The sequence below is a fragment of the Oryzias melastigma genome, linkage group LG6, assembly GCF_002922805.2.
Source record: "Oryzias melastigma strain HK-1 linkage group LG6, ASM292280v2, whole genome shotgun sequence".
Classification (NCBI taxonomy): domain Eukaryota; kingdom Metazoa; phylum Chordata; class Actinopteri; order Beloniformes; family Adrianichthyidae; genus Oryzias; species Oryzias melastigma.
Window position 1 is genome coordinate 25,112,186 of NC_050517.1, and position 21,924 is coordinate 25,134,109.

At 40.2% G+C, this 21,924-nt stretch overlaps 1 protein-coding gene and 1 long non-coding RNA gene across 2 annotated transcripts in view; both read right to left on the reverse strand.

The window, feature by feature from the left end:
• Positions 1–1,450: 1,450 nt before the first annotated feature.
• The window catches only part of snrkb (SNF related kinase b), a 22,100-nt gene continuing 1,626 nt past the window's right edge, over positions 1,451–21,924 (reverse strand). The window contains exons 2-5 of the mRNA XM_024282171.2: positions 19,822–20,119; positions 18,823–19,217; positions 5,291–5,432; positions 1,451–2,803 (exon numbers count right to left, since the gene is read on the reverse strand). Coding sequence (XP_024137939.1) covers positions 1,852–2,803; positions 5,291–5,432; positions 18,823–19,217; positions 19,822–20,057 — 1,725 coding nt within the window. The 5' untranslated portion in view covers positions 20,058–20,119 and the 3' untranslated portion in view covers positions 1,451–1,851. The remainder of the gene's footprint in view (positions 2,804–5,290; positions 5,433–18,822; positions 19,218–19,821; positions 20,120–21,924) is intronic.
• LOC112152530 lies at positions 16,558–18,816 on the reverse strand. The gene is made up of 2 exons (XR_002920320.1): positions 17,140–18,816; positions 16,558–17,025 (listed from the first exon to the last, which is right to left on the reverse strand). It is a non-coding gene; the product is annotated as an uncharacterized LOC112152530 (long non-coding RNA).

The following is a 21,924-nucleotide window of genomic DNA, read 5'->3' on the forward strand; positions in this document are numbered from 1 at the left end:
AAAAATAGGTTCCTTGAAAGGCGTGGTCCTAGTTTAAATGCAGGTCAGCAGACAGTGAGGGGAGACAACCACACAGGAACTAATTATTTTACTCCTCTTCTGCACAGATTATAAGCTCCAACGGCGAGCCATAACCAGATTTTACGCCACAGCCGGTCCGGATTTAAGCAGGTTGTCACCCACTGTGCAGACTAGTCCTTCTGTTACTTTACAAAAGCTTCAGAGAAAGGAAAACGGAGCTCATTTATGGAGGAAAAATAAGGATGCTTCATGAAGGAGGCTGCTGGCTACAGTAAATACTGTGCTGTTCATCACACAAGAGCAACAACTGTTCCATCACAAGGATGTATACTGCCACAAACAACATGCTAAATTGCACATCTCGCCCGAGAATCAATATCTTAGCAGTGTTATAAAAGAAAAAAATATAATTAAGATCCCAAAAATAAGAACAGCTAAGATTAGATAAGAAATGTTTGTATTAAAAACAGAAGGTGGGAGACCCGCATCCCAGTTATTGACCCCATAAACCATTTCATAAGCCTGTTCAGAGCAGACTTGATTGAAATGTACAGCAAATATCAGAGCTTATTTCATAAAAACACTTATTTTTAAGAGCTTCTATTAAAAGCTTTCAAACCAGTGACGAGTAAGTTGTGCAAAAACAAACAAGTGCTACTAAAACAGTCCGTCTTAATAAGAGCTGATGCTTCAAACCTTGAAGAGTTTGCATTTGCAACGCACAGGATTGGAGTTCATTTGAACACTTAAAAAAAAAAAGTAACTCGTTTGTCACTTAACCCTTTAACACCTGAGGCATCACTGATGATGATTAAATACAAAATCTTTAACATACTGTAACGTTTCAACCGTTAAGACAATCAACGTTATTCCAGTAGATTTCTGAAGGAGAAAAGCGGCGTGAGCCGCTTTTCTCCTTCAGAAATCTACTGGAATAACATTGATCGTGTTAATTACAGTAAATCAAAGAAGATAAACACTAGAGCTCGGTTGTTAAAGGGTTAAGCTACGTTCACACATTGCATGGTGTTCACACTGGACAAGCAGGGAGGGGCTACTTTGAATTTTTCTTTTTCTTTTCTTTACTAGCGCAGTTAGAAAAGGTTTTGTGCAAAAGGTCGAAGGTTCCAGGTTTTTCTTTCACAGCTCTTTTCCGATTTATGAAACACCTGCGCTATCGTCTAGCTATCGCTATCGTCTAGCTATCGCTATCGTCGCGCAGGATCAAATGGGGAAATGAGGAAACATCAAACACAATAGAAATAATTTAGAAAGAATCTCTGCTGTTGTCACAAACTACAATAAAAAGCAAATTCTGTCCGTTGCAAATGCAAAAACTTCCATTTAGCTGCACTGAAGAAACCCTCCAGCTGTGTCTGTTAGTCCCGTTCTTCGTTCTGGGTCTGATATCAATGATTCTACACCCAAATACAAAAAGAATGACATTTCTATTTATTTATATTAACTTTTGTGTTTCACTGAATAAATATATCAGAACATGTTTTCTAACAGGCACCTTCAAGAACAAACAGAATTAGCTTATTCCAAGAACACGTTTCCTCTCCTTTCCTAAGCTTCCAGGCTCCGGATGGAAGCCGAGTCTGTTCGGGTCGCTCCTGTACACAGCAGCAAACGGCTGAGCTTCAGGCGAGTGTGACTGCTGTGCTGCACGCCAGCTTCCTCCACAACAAAGTTTCTTCATGAGCACTGAGTGTTTGTGCGATTGAAGCCCCCCCCACCTCGCCCAGAGGCACTTTCTTATCTCCTCGTTTGGCCTGGCAGCTCCCCGGCCTCCGCAGAGCGTGCAGCGCGGCAGGCAGCGCTCGCCGCTCAGAGCACATGGCAGCAGTTGTACTGCGCCAGCGGCAGGATCTTGGGCTTGTTGTGTGTGGGGATGTTGAAGGCCAGAGCTTTCTCGCACAGAGGGAACTGGAAGAGTCTGTCACGCAGCTTGACGCTGTGCCGCTTCCCCTGATCCGCCCTGAGGGCGGACTCATCCCGCGTTTCCAGCACACTCTGCGACTGAGATCGCTCCTTTAGGAGGTCGTCTCGCTGGCATCCGCCCGGTTTTCCCTCCGTTGCATCCGGGCTGGCCGAGGACGCCGGGAGGCAGGAGTGGCAGGATGCGGACTGCGGGAGGGCGTGGAAGGATTTGTTGGTGTTGTTGTTGGGTTCTTCATCCTCTTCAGCAGAGATGTAAGGTTGGCTCTGACAGCACGACACGGCAAAGCTTCGCAGGGAGGAGGGCGGGGCTTCAGGAGTCTGACTGAGCGACTCCTCCCCCTGGCTGACAGGTTGATCAGAAATCACACATCCGCTGTCCTCATTCATGGCTTCCAACTGCTTCTCCTCCTCTTTGACTTCTTGTTCCACCATCTCCTCAGGTTCTCCCTTTACCAAACTCTCTTTCTCATCTTCCTCCTCCTCCTCCTCTTCTTCTTCTTCTTCTTCTTCCTCCTCCTCCTCACAGATCTGCTGCAGGGCTGGGAGTGTCTTGCTGACGGGAGGCTCCTCGGCTGGAGGAGGTCGGAGGCTGAAGCTGAGGCTGGGCTGCCACGGTCCAGGAAAAGTCTGCTGAGTGGTGGGCTTGGCAGCGAGCAGATCCCCACACTCAGGAGCTCCTGGGCAGGGGGAGCCCGGTGAGAGGGCCCCGGAAAGCCAGTGCGGCGGCGGCTCTGGACTCAGGAGGTTGTTATCAAGGCCCTCCAGCCACTGATGACCCTCGATCTCTTCGAGTGAAGCTCGGCGAGAAGGATCCCTCTGCAGCATCCTGGAGATCAGACTGACAGGAAAAGAGAGGTTGGTAAACGGTTAGAGATTTTTGACAGGAAATGACCTAGTTCTGATCCGATTTAGGGCATTTGTAGACCTGAATTTCCAGGAGCGTGTTTTTTGTCTGTTCTCGAGCGTGCGTGCGCGGTCATGTGAATCAAAGCAAAGTCATATGAGGAGAGCGGCTGAGAGTTTCCAGGATAACGCGCCCTTTGACTGAGGGCAGTTACTTCCTCAGCTGACTTGAAAAGAAACAAAAGGTGTGAAGATCTTTATTGATGGTAAAAAGGGGGTTTGTGTTTGTAGCTTTTTATCTTCTTCAAACCATAAAGCGCTCACAGTCTCATTCTCATACACAAGAAGACTGGAAATAAAATTAAGAAAGTCTATCTGGGAAAAATAATTGTCCAACTGTCTCTTAATATCAGATGAAATGTCTTCAATTCTCCAGAGTTCCAGGCAAACATGAGCAAACGCCTGCTTCTTCCCAGGACAAATGTATGAAGCATGTGTCAATAGACGCAAGCTTGAATCACACACACACGTGAAACAATATGTGAAGTTGCAGGAAAATGTGTAATTGGGAAATATAATGTTGGAACTTGCCAGACAAACATCCTAACTTGAGTGGAAAAATGTTTTTAGGTGAAGAAAACACACAAGATTTTATTCGAGGTTGCCAGGGAAAAAAAAAAAAAGACCTCATAAGACTGTGTTGGAAAAAAATCTTTAATTGTAATTTCAATTTTCTTCTGTAGAAGAGTTTCACACAAACACTTTGGGAGTCTGAATGTGTGAATGTAGAGAGGAGGGGTAAGCGAGGCAGGAAGGGGGGCCTCTAGTCGGAAATCGACCAATCAGAGGACAGGAGATCAAGACAAAGATGTTTCTTTCTGAACCGCTTCTCAGCAATGGCGCACCAAGCTGGGATAAGTCTCTTCAAAGTACTATTTCGACACGTCCCTTCATTGTTTTTTCACTAGTAAATATAATCTTACGAATATACGTAGGAGTGTTCATCCCGTTTATAGACCAGCTATGATCGAATTCAACTTGCAAATCAGAGGAGGGATAGATGAATCAGTTATTTTGGATTTATATATTTTTATTTATTTATCTGAGGCAAACATAAAATCAAATGAGATGAGATGAACTTGAAAGACTTGAATGTTTACTCGCCTCTTTATCAACTAAAGATGATCAACCACTGCAGAACAGATCAGCTGACCAGGAAATGCTTCTTGCATTATTTTGGCTACATTTCTGTTAATCCTAATCAAATTTGAACTTGAACCGACAAACAACTTAAAAAAAATTAATGCTCTTTTGGGGTTATTTATACTTAGACCATTAATCTGCTTTTACATTTTATGTGACTTTCGATGAGCTTTTCATTTGATCTGAGCTTTACTCTGCTTTTGCCCTGACCTTTTAATACTCGCCTTTATTGGTTTTTTTGTTTGTTTAAACCCTGTTGCTGTATAAAAAAGGACCATCCAAACACAGCTATGTTTATTTAACACACAAATCTGCAAATGTACCGCATACAAAAACAACACAACTGGAGTTGGGAAAAAGAATCAAACTGATTGTTTTTCCATTCAGTCCTTCTGTCTGAGTCAACAGCAGGTTAATAAAAGTTCATTTAAACTGAAGAGTCTGTGCTGTTCTTCGATGATGTTTACTATGGAGTTTGGACTCTAGGTGTGAAGAGTGACGGCTGACTGAGAGGATGGACGAGGTCACGAGAGTCGAGTTTTGTTTCACCACACTGATGTAAACCAAACTCTTTCAGTTTGACAGCGACTCGGCTGTTGGGCTTCAGAAAGGGTCACAGCTAATAAGCACATTTTGTGTTTTACAGATTCTTGCGGATTTGCCTTGATTTAAACAAAGACTAATAAGATGTTATGGCTTTTGCGTTTTCCAACAGTAAGAAACCCCTTCAATATGTTGAAGATTTCTCTCAAATTTTCAGGCAACACTCATCTGGATGGGTAAAACTGCAAGAACTTCACAGCTTCAACAATCAGTTTAAAAATATATTCATCGCCAAACCCTTTTTTATTTGCTTAATAAATCAGTTTTAAGGAGTTTATTAAATAAAACATTAATTTCTGTTGATAAAATCTTTTTAAGAAAAAAGTTCTATTTGATTATTGTGCATTCAGACTGGTACAGTCCATTGGTCCAGATAGAGTTCTGAACCTTGCGTTTGGTCTGTTCTGCAACAAAGCTTGTAAACAAAACCATGTGACTAAAGATCTCTTCACTCATTGGCCAAGAATTACGAGGGCAAAGCACAGCAACAAGGAAAAGAATAACGAAAGTCTTGGGGGTTCTTTTTGGAATAAAAAAAAAATACTTGGATTATTTTAAAAGGAGAATAAAATCTACAGCTTTGATTAATTGATTTTGCATTTTTTCCCTAAAAGATCAGTTTGAAGTCCTGCCTTAATGCAGAATTGTGGTTTTCTGTTGGTGGTTTGGTACTCACTCTCTGCAGTTGTCAGAAATGTGTTCTGGGACGGAGTACCGACAGTCCAGAATCATGACCAGAGTCTCGCTGTCGTTGGTTTCCTGGAAGGGAGGGACTCCACACACCAACATGTACAGGATGACCCCCAGAGACCAGATATCTGGAACACACACAAAAGAACACAAAACCTTAATAGCAAGTCTTCCCAAGATATACAAAAAACTCAATCACCCAGCTCCCTTGTCAGATAAAAAGTTAATATTTCAAAGTGAAGTTCCTGTTTTCAGGTCAAGTCAGAATAAAGGTTTGGATAAGGACACGTCCAGCTCCAACAGCTATTAAATGTAGCTTGAATGGGTCTGGCACCATTGACCTCTGACACAACAGCGCACATGCTGACACAGTGTTCTCTTCCCGTTCCCTCCCTTTCCTTCCCCCATGGTTCTCCTCCCCTGCTGAGAGAGGAGGTTCATGGGAACTGAGGACATGTGAGAATACAATGGAGCAGCAGAAGAAGGCCTTCAGCCACTGGGCTTCACGCAGCTCTGAGCTATTTTGAGAGCTCTTCCAGCTGTCTGACTTATTCCCCAAACGCTGGAAACAGGAACACTGAACAGACCGAGTGTTCACCCTGACAGGGGGACAGTGGAAATATAACAAATCGTAGATCTGCATCCATAAAGCCCGTTGCCACAGCTAAAAGAAAACTATTTTTTGCTCTATGAACTATAATAACCCTAATCATCACACACGAGAAGTTAGCATTAAAGCCTGACCATGTTGTTCAATGGTAATTGTTATTCTTGGGCCGTTCCAGAATTTCTCTGAAAGCCTCCAGCAGATCCAAAACACTGCAGCCACAATTCAAATGAGAAACAATGACATTTTTTCAATGGTGTTTGCTTCTCCTCATTTGGTGCCTTTTGAAACAGGAATAAAAACCTTTATAAATATGTAGCAGACACTGTCCATCTTCTCTCAGAGCGCTCATGGTGCCATGTTTTCCATACAGAGTACAAAGCTTTAGGATTTCTAGTTGCTCCTAGAATTTCCAAAACTAGATTGGGGTCATTGACTGTATAATCATTGGAGACTGCTTTCCTCTCGTGTTCCAGGAAGTACCTGCTGGTTCCAAGAGGGTCAAAATCCTATAGACTTCTATTGAAAGTAAAAAGCTATTTCTCAGTCATTTTATTTGAGGGATAGCTTCTTCTTAGCATCTTCTTTCTAATCCTAATTTTTTTAAAGATATGTTTTCTTTATCACAAGTTATTCAAGCTAAAAACTGACCAATCAGATGTCTGACTAAAAGTTCGGGGTGCCTGCTGGCCCCAGCTTGAATGTTCGACAGCTTTTCCTGAGTCTGCTTTCAGTGGAAAGGGTGTGGACTTGGAAGAAGCTAGTGAACTTGTTCCAATGCAGTGGACCTCGCCTCTGGCTCATCTCGAACCTCCAGCTGTACCAGCTTTATCTGGATGAAGTCCATCTAGTCCATGTAGGACTAGATAAGCTAACTGGTCTTTAACAGTCCTGGTACATTGCCTGTCCATCCTGGGAGTGGATCCCTCCTTCATCTGGACTTCCATGAGGACTGTTCTTTTTTTCTCCCAGAACCTGTTTTATTTTATTTTATTTTTTTTAGGAGTTTTTCCTCACAGAGAAAGAGGTCTAGAGGTAGGGATGCCTAGTTTAGTAGGTTTAATTTAGCAACCAACTATTGTTTACATTTTATGTATGATTTTATGTTTTTTTGACAATGGCAGTGTGAAGCCCATTGAGACAACTATGTTGTGATATTGGACTATATCAATAAAACTGAATCGAATCTTCTGGAGGAAATAGTTTCCATTTGAATCCTCCCATAATGCAGAGTGTGTGAAATCACGCCAAAAACCCCTCAATGTAACTGTCTGGCTGCCTATAGACTTTTGTTAAAACAAAGTTATCAAAATATGGCCTTATTGTGCTAAAATCAGATTTCAAAGAAACTCAAGTTAGAAAAAGAGGAGAAATACACTTTTCTGTGTGAAAAAAACCTGGTTGCTTCTTACTTTTGCATGTAACCAAAGTTGCTGATGAAACTGATCAAGAAGCGCACAATCAGCAGGACTGCCAGCTGAGTCTGTCAAACTGTTTCTTCTGGAAATGTGCCACTGTATATTCAGACTCATTTTCCACCAGCGCCACACAGGAAGAGTCGATTACAGGTCCTTTAGAAAAAGGTCAAAAAAATGGCTGATTTTTTATTAAGTAAGCAAAAAATATCTGCCAGTAGGGTAAAAAAAAAGGTCTTACGAAAAATGTAAGAAAAAAATTCTAGTTACCAAGACATGTTTTCTCAAACTAAGATTATTTTGTCATTTAAAAACTTTCTTGATGAGATCATTTTTTTTAAGATCCAGTTTTTACAGTGTGCCTCTTCAGTCCCACACAGAAACCTGACGAGCTAAAGCAACTGCAGAAGCAGAAGTGACTGTCGAACACGCTTAAGGAACCAGCGGTTTAAAGAAACCACTGACTGTGCACCACCCTCTTGATGTGATAAGACTGCAAACTTTCCTGCAAGTGTGTTAAAACATTTAATATAATTAAATAAAGGATCCTGCGTTCAGATAATTCACTGTCTCAACACATGATTTCAATAACCTTCATTTATAGAATTTGAAAAATACCGGGGGTCATCTCTTAAATGGAAAAGTTATGCAACAGTTATTTACAGAAAATACTCTTATCTATGAAGTGTAACAGAGAAGCGCGAGTGATAATAAGCTACAAACAGAAGGGTTTTGAGAGAGGACTTTTATAGTTAATCTTCCATCTGTAACATTCTTTTTTATTATCTTAGTCAAAATGTTAGCATAAACTAAATCAATTAAGTGTTTTCTTCTTAGGAATACAATTAGAGACAGTGTTTCACTGGCCTTCTTTCAGTTCCTCTTCTACCAGAGACGTGCACTTGTTCCAAATCTTTGAGTGACAAAACATTCAGCTATTGTCCTGCATTACATTCATGAGGGTCCAAACAAGAACCCTCAGTTCTCACCACAACCGTGCACGGCCAAGTGCAAACTGCGTGGCATGTCATCAACTCTAGATTATGCAACAGGGAGGAGACATTTCCCTCACACTGGGGAATGTCACACATTCTCACCACACATTAGCCTCCCGCTAAGGACGGAGATTAACCCAAGATATGTGAGCGCACACACAGATACTAACAGAGCCTAAACGCTGGATGTAGATGGGTGGATTAAAATGTGAAACGAGGCCTCGGTATGAATGCTTTGGCTTTGAGTCAAGCAGTGATGCAAATGGAGTGAGCGATGGTGGTTGCACGGCTTCTGTCAGAGGCCACTTCCTTTGCAGTGCACATTTCAAGAACGAGTGCATCATGGATGAACAGAGCTGGCTCTGTTACAAGAGGTCCTCCAAGTTCAGACGAAATAATGCAGCCTTTTGCCCACATTTGGAGAGCCAGCACAGTCACCCTGCCATGGTTGGCCTCTCATTTTCCGTGCGCAATCAGGTCATCAGTCGCTGATTATTACACTCAATCATTTGAAGTGGGTTCATTATAAAAACAGTCTGATTAATCTTAAATCTAATCATTTGCCCTGTTTATTCTGATAAGGCTAAAATGTAGATTTGGGTCATTATAGGAGATTTTCTTTTATATGACAATTTCCTAAGCCAATGATATTTCATTTTTGACATTTATAGGCCAATTTTCCCAAAGATAATGTACAAAAAAAGGATTTTTGGGGTCGTTTGATGGTTCTATAGACTTTTTGAGGAGCTGCACAAACTGTAGACTGTCTAATAAATCAAATTCACAACTTTGAGAGCTTCTCTACACCTTTGGCAGGGAAAAGAAAGCAGTGAGAAAGAAAACCAACTTGATCTGTATGCACTTTTCTTTCTGAAGAAATGAAACTCATCTAATTTCCATAAAGACTAATGACCTTGTCATGAATAGTTAGTTGCAGTTTGGTCATTAGCTTCAAAGACAGCTCTAAAGCTATGTACACACTGGGCATGTGTCGCATTCAAGAACTCGCTAAACAGACAAAGCCGCACCCGGGAACCATTTGGTGGTTTAACCCCCCAATCCAACCCTTTAATGCCGAGTGTCAAACAGGGAGGCACTGGGTCCCATTTTAAGTCTTTGGTATGACTCGGCTGGGATCTGAGCTCACGACAGGATACTCTACCACAAGGCCACTGAGCTGGTAAACCTATCACAACCAAATTCGAGCCCTTGATTGGTCAAAGTTAATCTGGTTTAAACTTGCAACGTCGTGCATTTTGTACGTAGAGCAAAAAAAATGACTTAAACTTACTTAGCAACGCGTGAACACAAAAGTTTAAAGTTTGAAGCCCAAAACGCACTTTAGCGCATGTTTACTTAGGCAATGCCCAAATTCCCACCTTAATCCCCAACTATTAAAAAACTATATAGTGCAGTACTATCTAGTACCCTTGATTTTAAAAGCAATTTAGATACCATGCTCACTACTTTTTTTTTGTTTTTTTAACGGCAAGTATGACATTGATTTCACGAAGTGAATACCTAATCAATACAGGCGTGTTTCGACGTCTATGACTCAACTGTGAAAATGAAAATGTTAATGATTTATTCTAAAAATTTACATTTAAACGATTTTTTTTATTTTGAAAAAATTGTTTAAACGCAATGCATTGTGGTCTATTTTCATTGATGCAGACTGTTTTTGGGCAAAGACTTCTGGGATTTTTTAGGGCACTGGATTTTGGAATTGCAAGATTGGAAAGCACTACGACATGCATTATATAGTGAATAGTGAAGAAATTCGGACATAGCTTCATGGGAAGCAGAACAAAAGTGCATTTCTGAGCCTGGTTGTAGTATTAGGCTGACACTGGTAGAGGATTTTTACAGTTGGAAACTGAATCACCATTAAGCTGGTGTTCCTTTTTTTGTTTTTGTTTCTGGCTTCAGAAAATTTCTTTTGACAAGGTTTCGTAGAGATTTTTCAGCCAAACAAGGAGAAACTGCGTACTTAGAATTGCATTTTTAATACACCAAAAAATGCAGCAGAGTGATCGCGGCCACTAGAACTGAAGTATCATTCAGGGAAAATTTAAGTAAAGTTGCAAATTATGAAGAGTGAGAGGGATTTTTATGTTGTAGATTATATTTTTTGCAATTTCACTAGTATAAAACTGCATAGTTGGGTAGAACAGTCAGGAAAAGCTGATAAGATTTACCACTTAATGGTTCATTTTTTTCACATGTGACTTTTTCAAGAGAACCAAAGGCTGGAGCAGCTCAAACCATCTGGAAATCACGCAGTTTTAACAGCTTCTCCGTTGGAGGTGGTTTTGCTAGAAGCAGACTGCAACTAGGCAGAAAAAGAGGAAAATTGACTTGATTGTGATTTTAAAAAAGCATTTTCCTTCACAATATATCCCTTTTACCCACAAAGGTTTTCACGCTACTTCAAATTGCTGCTTTAGATTTTTGTTTTTTCCTGTTTGTAATGCACATGTTTGCATCATTTTGGTTTAATCCCGCTATATGGCTTAGAAAAGGCAAGTGATTTCATACTGCACTGAAGTTTGTTGGCAGAAGATTTTACGAGGAAATGCAGAAACACAGGACATCCGTTTGTACTGTTCTATTGACTTTTACCTGCAGATTGACTAAATGCTGCTAAAAAAGACCTTCAGCCTTTTGCTTTTTTCCCCCTAACTGCACTGGATCAAACTGGATCCTTTGTGTCATATTAATTCACTTATAGCTCATTTACTGTAAGTCACAACTGCCTTACATAATGTGAAACAGCCAATTAAATCAGAAAATAAATTGTGTCTCTAAATATAACAAATGACATTTGCAGCCTTGTGACGTGCAATTTGCTAAATTTAGTTATAGTGCATCAATACACTTAAAAATACAGAGACTGAACTTTCTCCTTTGGCCAGAATTCAAAGCTCGAGTGTTTTGCCAGTAAGTGGATGCAGTTAGAAGAACTCTGCTGCAACACAACCCCACAATGCCTTGTATGTCTTTAAATTTCACTGTAAAAAGATTTGATTTGTTTGCTTCACTATTAGACTTTTCCAGAATGCTTTCAAGTGTGCTGGTCTTGGAAGAGCAGGTGCTGGTATAAACACACCGCGAGCCTTCAGGTTGATATGCAAACACTGACAAAGTCATTCCGTCTGGAAAGTCTCTCCGGTTGTGCTGCTCTTCCTTGATCCAAAATGGGATGTTTATGGGGGCTTTCCGTATGCTGCTCCCAGCTGGGTAATGAGCAACCAGCAGCTCCCAGCGTGGAGGACAGAACTGAGTGGTGCATTGTGTGTGGTGGCAGAAACAGTAGATAAGGGCCATTTTCACACTAGCTTAGACATAACCCTGAGGAGCTGCACGTGAGGATGCAGATGTTCGAAACTGACTCTATGCTGCCATTATTCATGGGTTTTTGGAGAAGCTACAATGCATGGGGAGAAGGAGGGATCATTATTTGCCCATTTAAAAATGGGATAAAATTGACTCAAAAGCAAAGAAAATTAAACTTAAATTGTTAGAAAAGGAACTTGAGTAAAAAAATATATATATCTAATAATGAAACTTTTGTACGAGCAACGGTATCACCCAAAATTTTCACATACTTGCCAAATTTTGGACATCTCAATTAAAATCATAATAAAAGCTGCAATATCATTCACATTCACTTGTGCACTCTTAGTACCTTCTAGAAGAAGCCGTTAAAGTCATCGCATATGGAACAGAACTGAGGAACCCCTCCCCCATTGCATTTCATATAGGAAGTACCCGCTTTTCTTTACGTGGGTGTGTTCTAAACCACAGAAGTTTACATTTAAATGCAAGTAACGACTTTTTGCTTTGTATGACCTTTTTAAAGCTATAAAACCACCGTTATGTATATTTGAAAGCTGGAAGCTCTGCGCTAACATAGCTGGCCGGCGATTCTTGTTGATCTCTTCACTATTTTTCCATAACTCTCCGTTTAGAAGGCTAAATGTAGGGGTAGGGAGAAGGGAAAATTTCAGATTGAGTCATCTTCTTGCTAATTTTTTTCATTTTATTTTAATTTATTGTAAACTATTTAAGTTATAAACTGACCAATCATATGCCTCAGTAAAAGCATGTGGTGGCTCCCCATCGAACATTTGACAGATTCCCCAGAGCCGCTTTCAGTGGAAGGGGTGTGAATTTCAAACAGGCTCACTTCTGATAGCAGGCAATGGTAGCCCTAGAACATGTCAGTCGAGGCCCGGGGGCCGGATCCGGCCCTCCGGGTACTTTTATGTGGCCCTCCAGATAATTTTATTTTTTTGTTATTAATGGCCTGACGTTTATCTTGTGCTCATTCCTAACCTGTATAATTTTGACAAAATATATTTTTATGGAGAGTAAAATATGTAAGAGATAATACCCGACGAAGTGTGCATTATGAGAAATTAACGCACGACACGGAGGCCTGAACCGTCTGACCAATCACTGCCAATTGGTTTCAAATGGCAGCTCCTGTATTGCAGAAAAATGGCGCCTGAATTGGCTTAATTTCACTGGAGTTGGAGATGAGATATTTACTACAGGTGACATCACTCCACCGCTCTGTCCATCTCCATTTACAGTCGATGGTAAAAGTGAAGCTTAGTTTGCATCAACCTCAGCTTAATGCTAGTTTTGGGTTTCAGCATTGAAAACTCTTGTATTTACACATTGCTATGAAAATTTCTACAACTATTTCAGGCTCTATGTATGAAACTCTTGCAAGTTAAACCATGTTGAACTTTGAACAATCAAGGATTTGGAAAAGTTTGTAACTTGATCATGGAAAATAAATTAACAATCGTAGTTTGTGCCTGGCGGGAATTATAGGACATCAAGTTTTTCAAAATCGGAATGGAGCAGTTAAAGAAAAAGTCGAGAGCAAGATTTTAAAGTTTGCGTCGCTTTGACATTTTGCACCAAGCCTCTTCCAACTGCACTAGTCAATACTAGATAGTCCAGTGAGAAAACCACGGGCTAAATAAGAGTTCAAGAATGCACGTTTAAGCCTGTTATAGAACACACACCCTCAAATGTCCAGCATGAATGTAGCACGACCGGGTCACAATTTGTCCGAGATGTGAATAATTTTATGTTTGACTGTAATTCACTAATGACCAACACGTTTTTAAAGCCACCACATACATGCTTGTCAACAACATTCCAAAACTGTAACTGAGGGCATTTCTCTGCATGTTCACGATGCAGCCATTGTTTTTCTTCCTCTTTGTAAATCTCTTTTATTATGTTCTTCTCATTTCCTCATCGTCATGCTCGTTTCCTGTTTTTAAGCTTCACTTCTTTTGTGTACAAATTACAAAAAATTAACACATTCTTCTATTTTTGCTTTAACACCTACACTTTTGGTTTATGAAAATTTGTCTAATTTGTTTTCTTTTTGTGCAAAATGACTCCCTTCGGATTCAGATGTCAGGCTAATGAACAGAGATCTTCAGCTTGCATGCAAGATGTAATATTAAATGTGTACAACTGTTACATATTGGAATATACAATTTTCTAGAAATAAAACATCTAACTAACAAAAAGAGAGATTTTACTTTTTCACTCAATTTCAAAGTAAAGTTGCATTTTGGAAAACAATCCAATATATTAGAGCTCTGGAGAGTTTAACAAAACATCAAAGAATAAAAGGTCAAAAAGGGCAGTTGTTTTAACTCTACCACAGAGAGGGTTTCTGCTGCTGCGAGCTTTGTCTTTCATGACAAAGCAAATTCAACAAAACAAAAAACAGACAAATGCAACCAAGAGCTACTAAAATGTCAAACTGTTGGTTTCTCTAAACCTTAAAGGTTCTGATGTTATTTTCAGGGGAAAACTGAAAGGGGAGAACTTTTCCATGTTTCCATGACTGAATGTATTGGACCTCTCGGTATCTTTGCTCTGTTGTTAGGTCGTTTCCAAGAGGAACAGAGAGGAAGTTAACTTCTAGATGCATCTTAAGGTGTATTCAGACGGGAGAAATCATTTGGTCTAAACCAAGGCTGCTTTAATTTGGTCCGGATCGAGTCCTGAACTTTGTATTTGGTCTGTATTCAGACTGCTGTCAAGTGGACTTTCCAGTTTCAAACCAAAGCTTGCATTAAAAAATAAATGCGACTGAAGAGATTTTCAGTCATCGACCAAGAATTAAGAGGGTGGGGCAAAGCTACTTGAAGCAGAAATAATGGAAGTCCTGGACTTTGCAATCCTTGTCGGGATAGTTCACAAATTCAAACTTTAAATTTCACTGATCAATTTTAAACATCCGTATCATCGTAAGGTTCAATCATTTTTACTGCTACTTTGGTACAGTGGAGGCAAAATGCAAGACAGTTACTGGCAAGACGACAGCTGTGAAGGTACGCTGATCAGCGTTTATGACACATATATCGTCAGGAAGCCAGTAAGAAGCAATGTGTATCACATTAGAAGTTGTTTCAATGAGCATGCATTCATCCAACCACATTTCAATGAGTTGCGGTGTCTCATCATTGCGGTTTTAAGGCGTTTTTTTTAAAGAGAATTTTGTTTAGGAACAATGTGGCTTTTTAAGAAAAAGAAAGTAAAAAGCGTTTTCAGATGTGTTAAAATAAACGTAACTAAAAAGTCGCATTACCTGCGATACTGCTAGTGTGAATGCATTATCGCATTAATGCGGTTGTTGTAAATCACGTAAATTGCTTAAATTTGCAGTAATTGCTTAAATTGTATAACTTGCATTAAGTGTATAAAGTGTATAAAGTGTATAAAGTGTGTAAAGTGCTTAAATTGCATTAATTAGCATGTATTGCGTAAAAAACGTAAAATGTACGAATACCAAAAGTTCGTGCATTAATGTCCTGAACGTGCTGAACGTTTTGATACCAATATTGTAAAAGTTTTAAGGTGCAGTAAAAAGCTTTAAATTTTCCCATTGACTTAACATGGGCTGAAAATTCGCATAAATTGCGTAATATCGCGAAAACTGTAAAATTTGCGAAAACCAAAAATACAATCAGTAATGTCCTTAACGTGCTGAACGTTTTGATACCTAGATTGTGTAAATCGCATAAAGTGTGCTTGAGTTTTTATGTGTCAAAAAACGTACGGAAGAAAACGTAAATGAAGAATCTCAATAGTGTGAATGCATTGAATGCATTCACACAACAAGTAAACAGTTGGACCCTTTTTTTCTCCGTCTGGTAAAACAATTGTTGCTTTACATTTGTCTTCAGCTCATTGATACCTTCATTCCTAACCTGTTTAAATCACGTGACTACCGGCTATGGTGGCAGTTTTGGTCCAGTTGTTCCACTCCGATTGTATTCAGATTGAGGAATCTCAGAGCGAACAAGCTCAGTCCGATTTGAAACAAGCCGAGACCACCTCAAAAGATGGGTCAGAGAGTGGCTCCTGGTCTTGGACCAAGGTTCGCTTGCATGTATTCAGACTGAAAATGTGTTCCAGTTTATAGGGGAAAACAAACTCTGGTTCACTTTAAGCGAACCAAACGTGTCCAGTCGCAACACATCATTAGATCTTGAAACCAGAGACAAAGTTATATGAAAAGTCAAGATGTAACTTGTTGGAAGTATTTCCAGAAACATCATTTGTAAAAGAAAAAATACAGCAAATTGTCAACCAGTCCATTTTCTTAACCAACAATAAACAATTTCAGGCTCAGGGGGTTGCAGGAACTTGTCTCTTTTAGCTCTTAAGTAAAGATTACCAAACCTCGAGTCCAACCTGATTAATAGACTATGAATCATTTTTTTCACAATTTCTACAGCCACTTTTTTGTGTTGCTAAAGACCCAAAAATACAAACACATAATTTTTCTCACATTTTTGGCATTGTTCTACTGTACTCCTTGTAAGTGGTATGAGACAGGAAATAAGAAGCAAAGATATTTAAACCTCAAATGTATCAGAGGCTGTTTTCACACATACAGAGTGTGAAGCACTCAGGCAGGCTTACAATAATCTCTCAGAGCAGAAGTTCATCCTTCAACACGACACATGCGACCAAATTAGCTCTTTATTTCTTTGTGTCTTGACATTTTCTCAAACCATTATTGCCAACTTCTCTGTGACGGACTGTCGTATTTCTTTAGTCCCACAGGCAGAAACTAGTTTGTGACCTTTTCTATTTGAGACAAAGAGTTCCACACTAGCACAATGAAGCAGGTTAGCATACACGGCATTTAATATGCCACTAATGACCAAAAACAAACAAATGATACTCAAATATGGAACATTTTTATTGAAACACCAACTAAAATGGTTGCTGCAAGATGTTATATAACTGCAGGCACTGTTTATCTTCAAAGGCTGAAGGCCTTGTGGACATTTCTGTCTCTCCTCCACATCATATGATGATCATCAAGCATACACACAAAGCAGAGCACACAGTGCGAAGGAAACAGTGAATTAAACATCAGGCTGTTTATAGAAGCCAGAAATATCAAAGAGACACAAAGAGCAGCCTGTGTGTGTGTGTTGTGTGTGTGTGTGTCCAGGTTTATGAGTCATCTCTAAGCTGAGATCACTGAGGGACATCTCTTTCTCGGTGCAGCTCAGGATTACACACTCATCCATAAATACATACGTGTGCATATATATGGGGATGACTGATGGAGCTGTACACTTCTATCCTAATGATGACAGGAGGATATCAACACGCCGAGTCATGTTAGAGAAGTTCAGCTAATCTGTAGAACAGGGTAAGGCAATATTGAGTAATTTAGGCGGACAGGATTCACACAAACATTTTTAGAAGTAGGAACATAAACTAGGAACTAATGAAATATGAGAAACATACTGACAGTTGGGTATGAAGTGTCTTCATCAGCAATCCAAGAAAAAGAAATCCAAGATCTTGACCCGATTTAAATCCATGTCAAATACTAATGAAGTAGAGACACTTTTAAACACACATTTGTGGGAAAAGGGCACATAATAAAAAATGCAACACAGTATGGTGAAGCAGATGAAACCACAAACCCCCGGTAAGCTCCCCCCAACCATTATCAACGCATCTATCATATTACAGAAGAACAGAATGCATCTGTCCTGCTCTCCTGAACACATTCTCTCTGCAATGTGAGCTGTAAGCTCATGAGTGTTGGGTTCCTCTGCAGAACGTGCCCAGTTGGCTCATGACTGTCTGGCCTGTTAGGACTGACCCAGATAGGCACAATAATCCTCAACAGATGCACAAATGCACTCAAAGCATGATCCATATGCAGCCACAATCAGATAGCAGCACCTAAACATGGAAGGTTGAACAAATGGGTCATGAAGATGGGAGCGGACTCGTGAACAGGAGCGAGCCTCATGGAGACAAATTCTTATGTTTATGTATGTAAATGTGCTTGAAAGACCCCATTTAGGAAACAAATCTGGTGTTTACGTCCCTTAGAAGTGAAAATCTCACTCTTGTCACTTTTTATGACACGTGTACTCAGTTTGGGGAATTTATAACTGGATCATTTGATTTATACACACTAAGCCGAAAAATTTACAACCCTGATTAGAGAACAGAACATTACTGTATCCAGCCTCCGGCTACGCTCCAAATGCAAGCAGTGTTCCAGTCAGGAGCACGGCTGCAATGCAGATGCAAGCTTGCAAAAAAAATTTTTATTTTTTTTTTTTAAAAAACTTAAAAGTAATTCCCAGAAATCTGCAGAAATTGGGAACTTAAGCTTCGTTTTCACTGGGTGGTCCAGTATAGTCCGATATGGTCCTGTCCAGTACGGAATGGTACAGAATGGTCTGGTTAATTCTGGCGAGCGTTTCTACTCAGTTAAGCCTCGCTCCCACTGAGCGGTTTGTTTTCATTGGGGTATGCATGTGTAGACCGCTAGCGTGTCATTGTAGAGTGATGACTAGAAAAGCAACAAGAGCAATGGAAGTCATCCAGCAGTTTGTTTAATGGGTCCATTTTACAATGGAAACGGTCAAAATACCGAACCCTACTGGACTGCTCAGTGGAAAAGACTTTAAAGACTAATTTTAGGATGAAAAGTGTTATCTTTCCAATGTTTTGATTTTTTTTTTTTTTTACAGGTCTGGAAGCAATGATGATTGCCAAATTTGTTTTAAATTACTTTGAAACCATTTTATCATGTTCACATTTGTTTTTCCAAGACTAAAGTCCATCAAATATGGCATTACCCCCCAAGTCTACAGTTAGAGGGCAGTCACTTTAGTTTGAAAAAAAAATATACATAAAAAAAGATTTGCCTAAAATTAAAATTCTCACTCTGAAATGAAGACAACTTCAAAAAATAAAAATCCAGTACTCTTGTAAGAAAACTCCTGAACAAAGTCAGAGCCGATTCATTGATGGGAAACTTCAACGAAACACAAAAAAGTTGATTCTTTTCCAAGTGTACTGAAGATCCAGTGACCAAAACATACATACATGAATGTTAATGCGTATAAAGGAAGGCCACATTACAAATGTAATTCCATAATTCCATTTCATTTTTTGTTCGACTTACCAACAGCTGGGGCGTCGTACTCTTCTCCCAGCAGAATCTCCGGGGCAGAATACGCCAGTGACCCACAGCTGGTGGCCAGCATGATTCCAGGCTTGAATAAGTTGCTAAACCCAAAGTCTGTCAGCTTCACGGTTCCCTGCTGGGGGAAGAACACCACATTCTCGGGCTTCAGGTCCCGGTGTACCACGTGCAGCCTGTGGCAGTACGCCACGGCTTGTACGATCTGGGCGAAGTGACGCTTGGCGGTTCCCTCGGCCACGCCACCCTCGTGGCGGAGGATGTAGTCGTAGAGGTCACCCCCCTCTGCCAGCTCCATGACTAGGTAGAGTGTGGTGGGAGTGTCGATGACCTCGTGGAGCTGAACCACATTGGGATGCTGCACCAGCCTCATGCACCTGAATGTATGACAGTAACATTAAACAACATTGCCTCAAATAATGCAAAGTATTGTTTTTGAACTGCATTCATCGACTGTACAATAGAACTGGAATGAGTGATCACTTCCCTCCTTGAGTTCAAAATAGGAAGTACTCCAAGAACCCAAAATCTCATAGACTTCTATTGAAGAAAAAACAGCTATTGCTCAGTCATTAAATGTGTCAGAATAACCATTCTTGCTCTCATACTTTTTTTTTTCTTACTAATCCTATTTTTTAATGTTATTGTTACTTTAGTTCAAATAATTCTCATTAGAAAACTGGCCAATCAGATGCCTTAATAAAAGTAGTGGTCTCACGTCAAACGTTTGACAAATTTTGTGTAGTTTGCTTTTAAGTGGTAGGGGTGTGGCCTCCTGACAAGCTCACTTCTGATTGGAGAGAGAGGTTGCCATAGAAACATTGACTCAGATTAATTTCTGGTTAAAACATTTGTAACGCGAAAAAATGTTGACTGAACCGATTTCATTTGTAAGATACTTTTCTTTGGGTGACATCACACTCACTCTGTCCAGTTCTCATGTACAGCCAGTGGCTAAATTGCAAACTTTCAGGATTTTACCGGACTTCCTGTAGGAGGTGGCTTGTTGCCATTACATCAAGTTTCGTCTTGTCAATGATCTTCACAGCCACCAGCTGTCCGGTGTTGACCTGACGTGCCAGTTTGACCACGGCAAAGTGGCCTCGGCCCAGCGTCCGGCCCACGCGGTAGAGCCCGCTGAGATCAGCGCGACCGGGACTGCTCCTCCGTTCCAAGATGCCATCCCCGGCTGAGGCCGAATCTCCAAAGGAGTCCATGTTTGAAATAAGTCAGAATTTCTCCCAAAAGTGACTTAGATGACAGAAGTTCTAGCAGAGACCTGGCAGGGAAAAGAGAAGACAAACCAGAGGGAGAAAAAAAAATGTCAGAGGATAATTTTGGCCTAAACCCAAGGGGGGGATGGGGGGGCTTTAGACGCGGTCAGCTGCTGCTGACGCCACAATTCTGTAAGGCACTGAGCCAAAAGTAGTCCAGTATTCCACTTCATTAAACACAGAAGACAGAACATGTTTAGATTAAGAAGTGAAGACCAGATCACAGCACAATGAGAGCAGCTGAGGCAGAAATACTCCTGTGATGTTTTAAGGGCTGCATCTCAAATATCACCATCAAGAACAAAGCGGCACATCGGATCAATACTGTAACAGTAAACCTTAATGTATGTTTGTGTGCATGCGCACGTGCATATCATCAGTTTTGTTTGGTGGTCCAGAGACGGCATTAGAGCTGATGATCTCATCATTTTTTCCTCCCCCAGTGTAGAAAGTTGAGCAGCCATCTTCATTACCACCTCTGAGCTCCGCTCGGTCCTCTAGATGAGTTCATTAGTGGAGCCAACCTTCAGTAACCTTCCACATCAGTTAGAATTTGCCCTCATTTACAGAAAGTTCGTCTGCTCTCAGACCTTTGCTATCATAGTTTAGGTCATTGCTTCATGAAACCAAAACAATGTAGGAAGTAAAATGTTTTTCTCTTTAAGTTCAACCACTTAGAATTGTTTTAAATTTTAAAGCCAGAAAAAAACAATTATCTCCAGAGATATCACTAAATAAATAAGATATTAGACTGACCAAACAGTAAAACAACACTTAATTTATAACAATTTAAACACCAACAAATAATTTCCTTATAATGTTAGTGGTGTTATTTTAAAATGAGTCCTCCAGAGAGCACAACTGTAGCTCATTAATCAGAATTAAGCCACTTTTCAGGTACTTAAAGACCCACTCTGAGGAAAATTGTGTTTTTAACATGTTTGTGTGCTTCTTTTCTCACATCTGTGAAAGAAAATTATAAGCTCAGAAATGCAAATCTTTATTTAAATTGTTGTAAATCAGGGCAGGCAAACAAAACATTTGACAAAGAGCACATCTGTGATGTAAACAAGCTCCCTGCTCCGCTTATTTTCGTTCTGATGCATCCACTTGTAGACAAATGAATCCATGAACGTCTTCGTTTTCCTTGCCCGAGTTGCCATTAGGCTCAAAACTGTACAGCTGGATAGCTTCAAAATTGCATTTTGTTAGATTGGTGGATGCGAGGGGCAGTAAGCTAGAAAGAAAGTGCGTAAACAGATATCTCAGTTATGGGTGACAGGAAGAGGGGCGGGCTTACTAAACACCAGTAGAGGCGAATTTCCGATGAACTCCTGCCCCTCTGCAGATTTTGATTTGGGCTAAAAATAGCATAATTATAATTAAAAGACCACTGGGAACACTTGGAAATAAGATTTAAACAGGCAGCAAATGTTTGCTGTCATCTCCAACTGAGCTGGATGTCTACTACAATCAACAGGCTGCTTTAAAAACCCGAAACCTTGCTTTACTTCGTCTTTGAATCTCTTCTGGAGCTCAGAGTCTGCCTGTATTCTCTTCCTTTTTGCGGTTTAAAAATCTTGCAGCTGCAGCTTCTTTCTACCGATTTCTGCAAAATTATAACCACTGTTGTTCGGCACGCCTTTGATCACACTTCTCACATATTTTGTAAACATATTCAGCTGTTATTTTAGGCCATGCTGCAGCTCAGAGGTGAACTTTTTTTTTAAATTAAACTTATAGTCCAGATTGAAAACTTAAAACTTATTGTTAAAGACCCACTAAAATCATCTTAAAGCGTTCCCAGTGT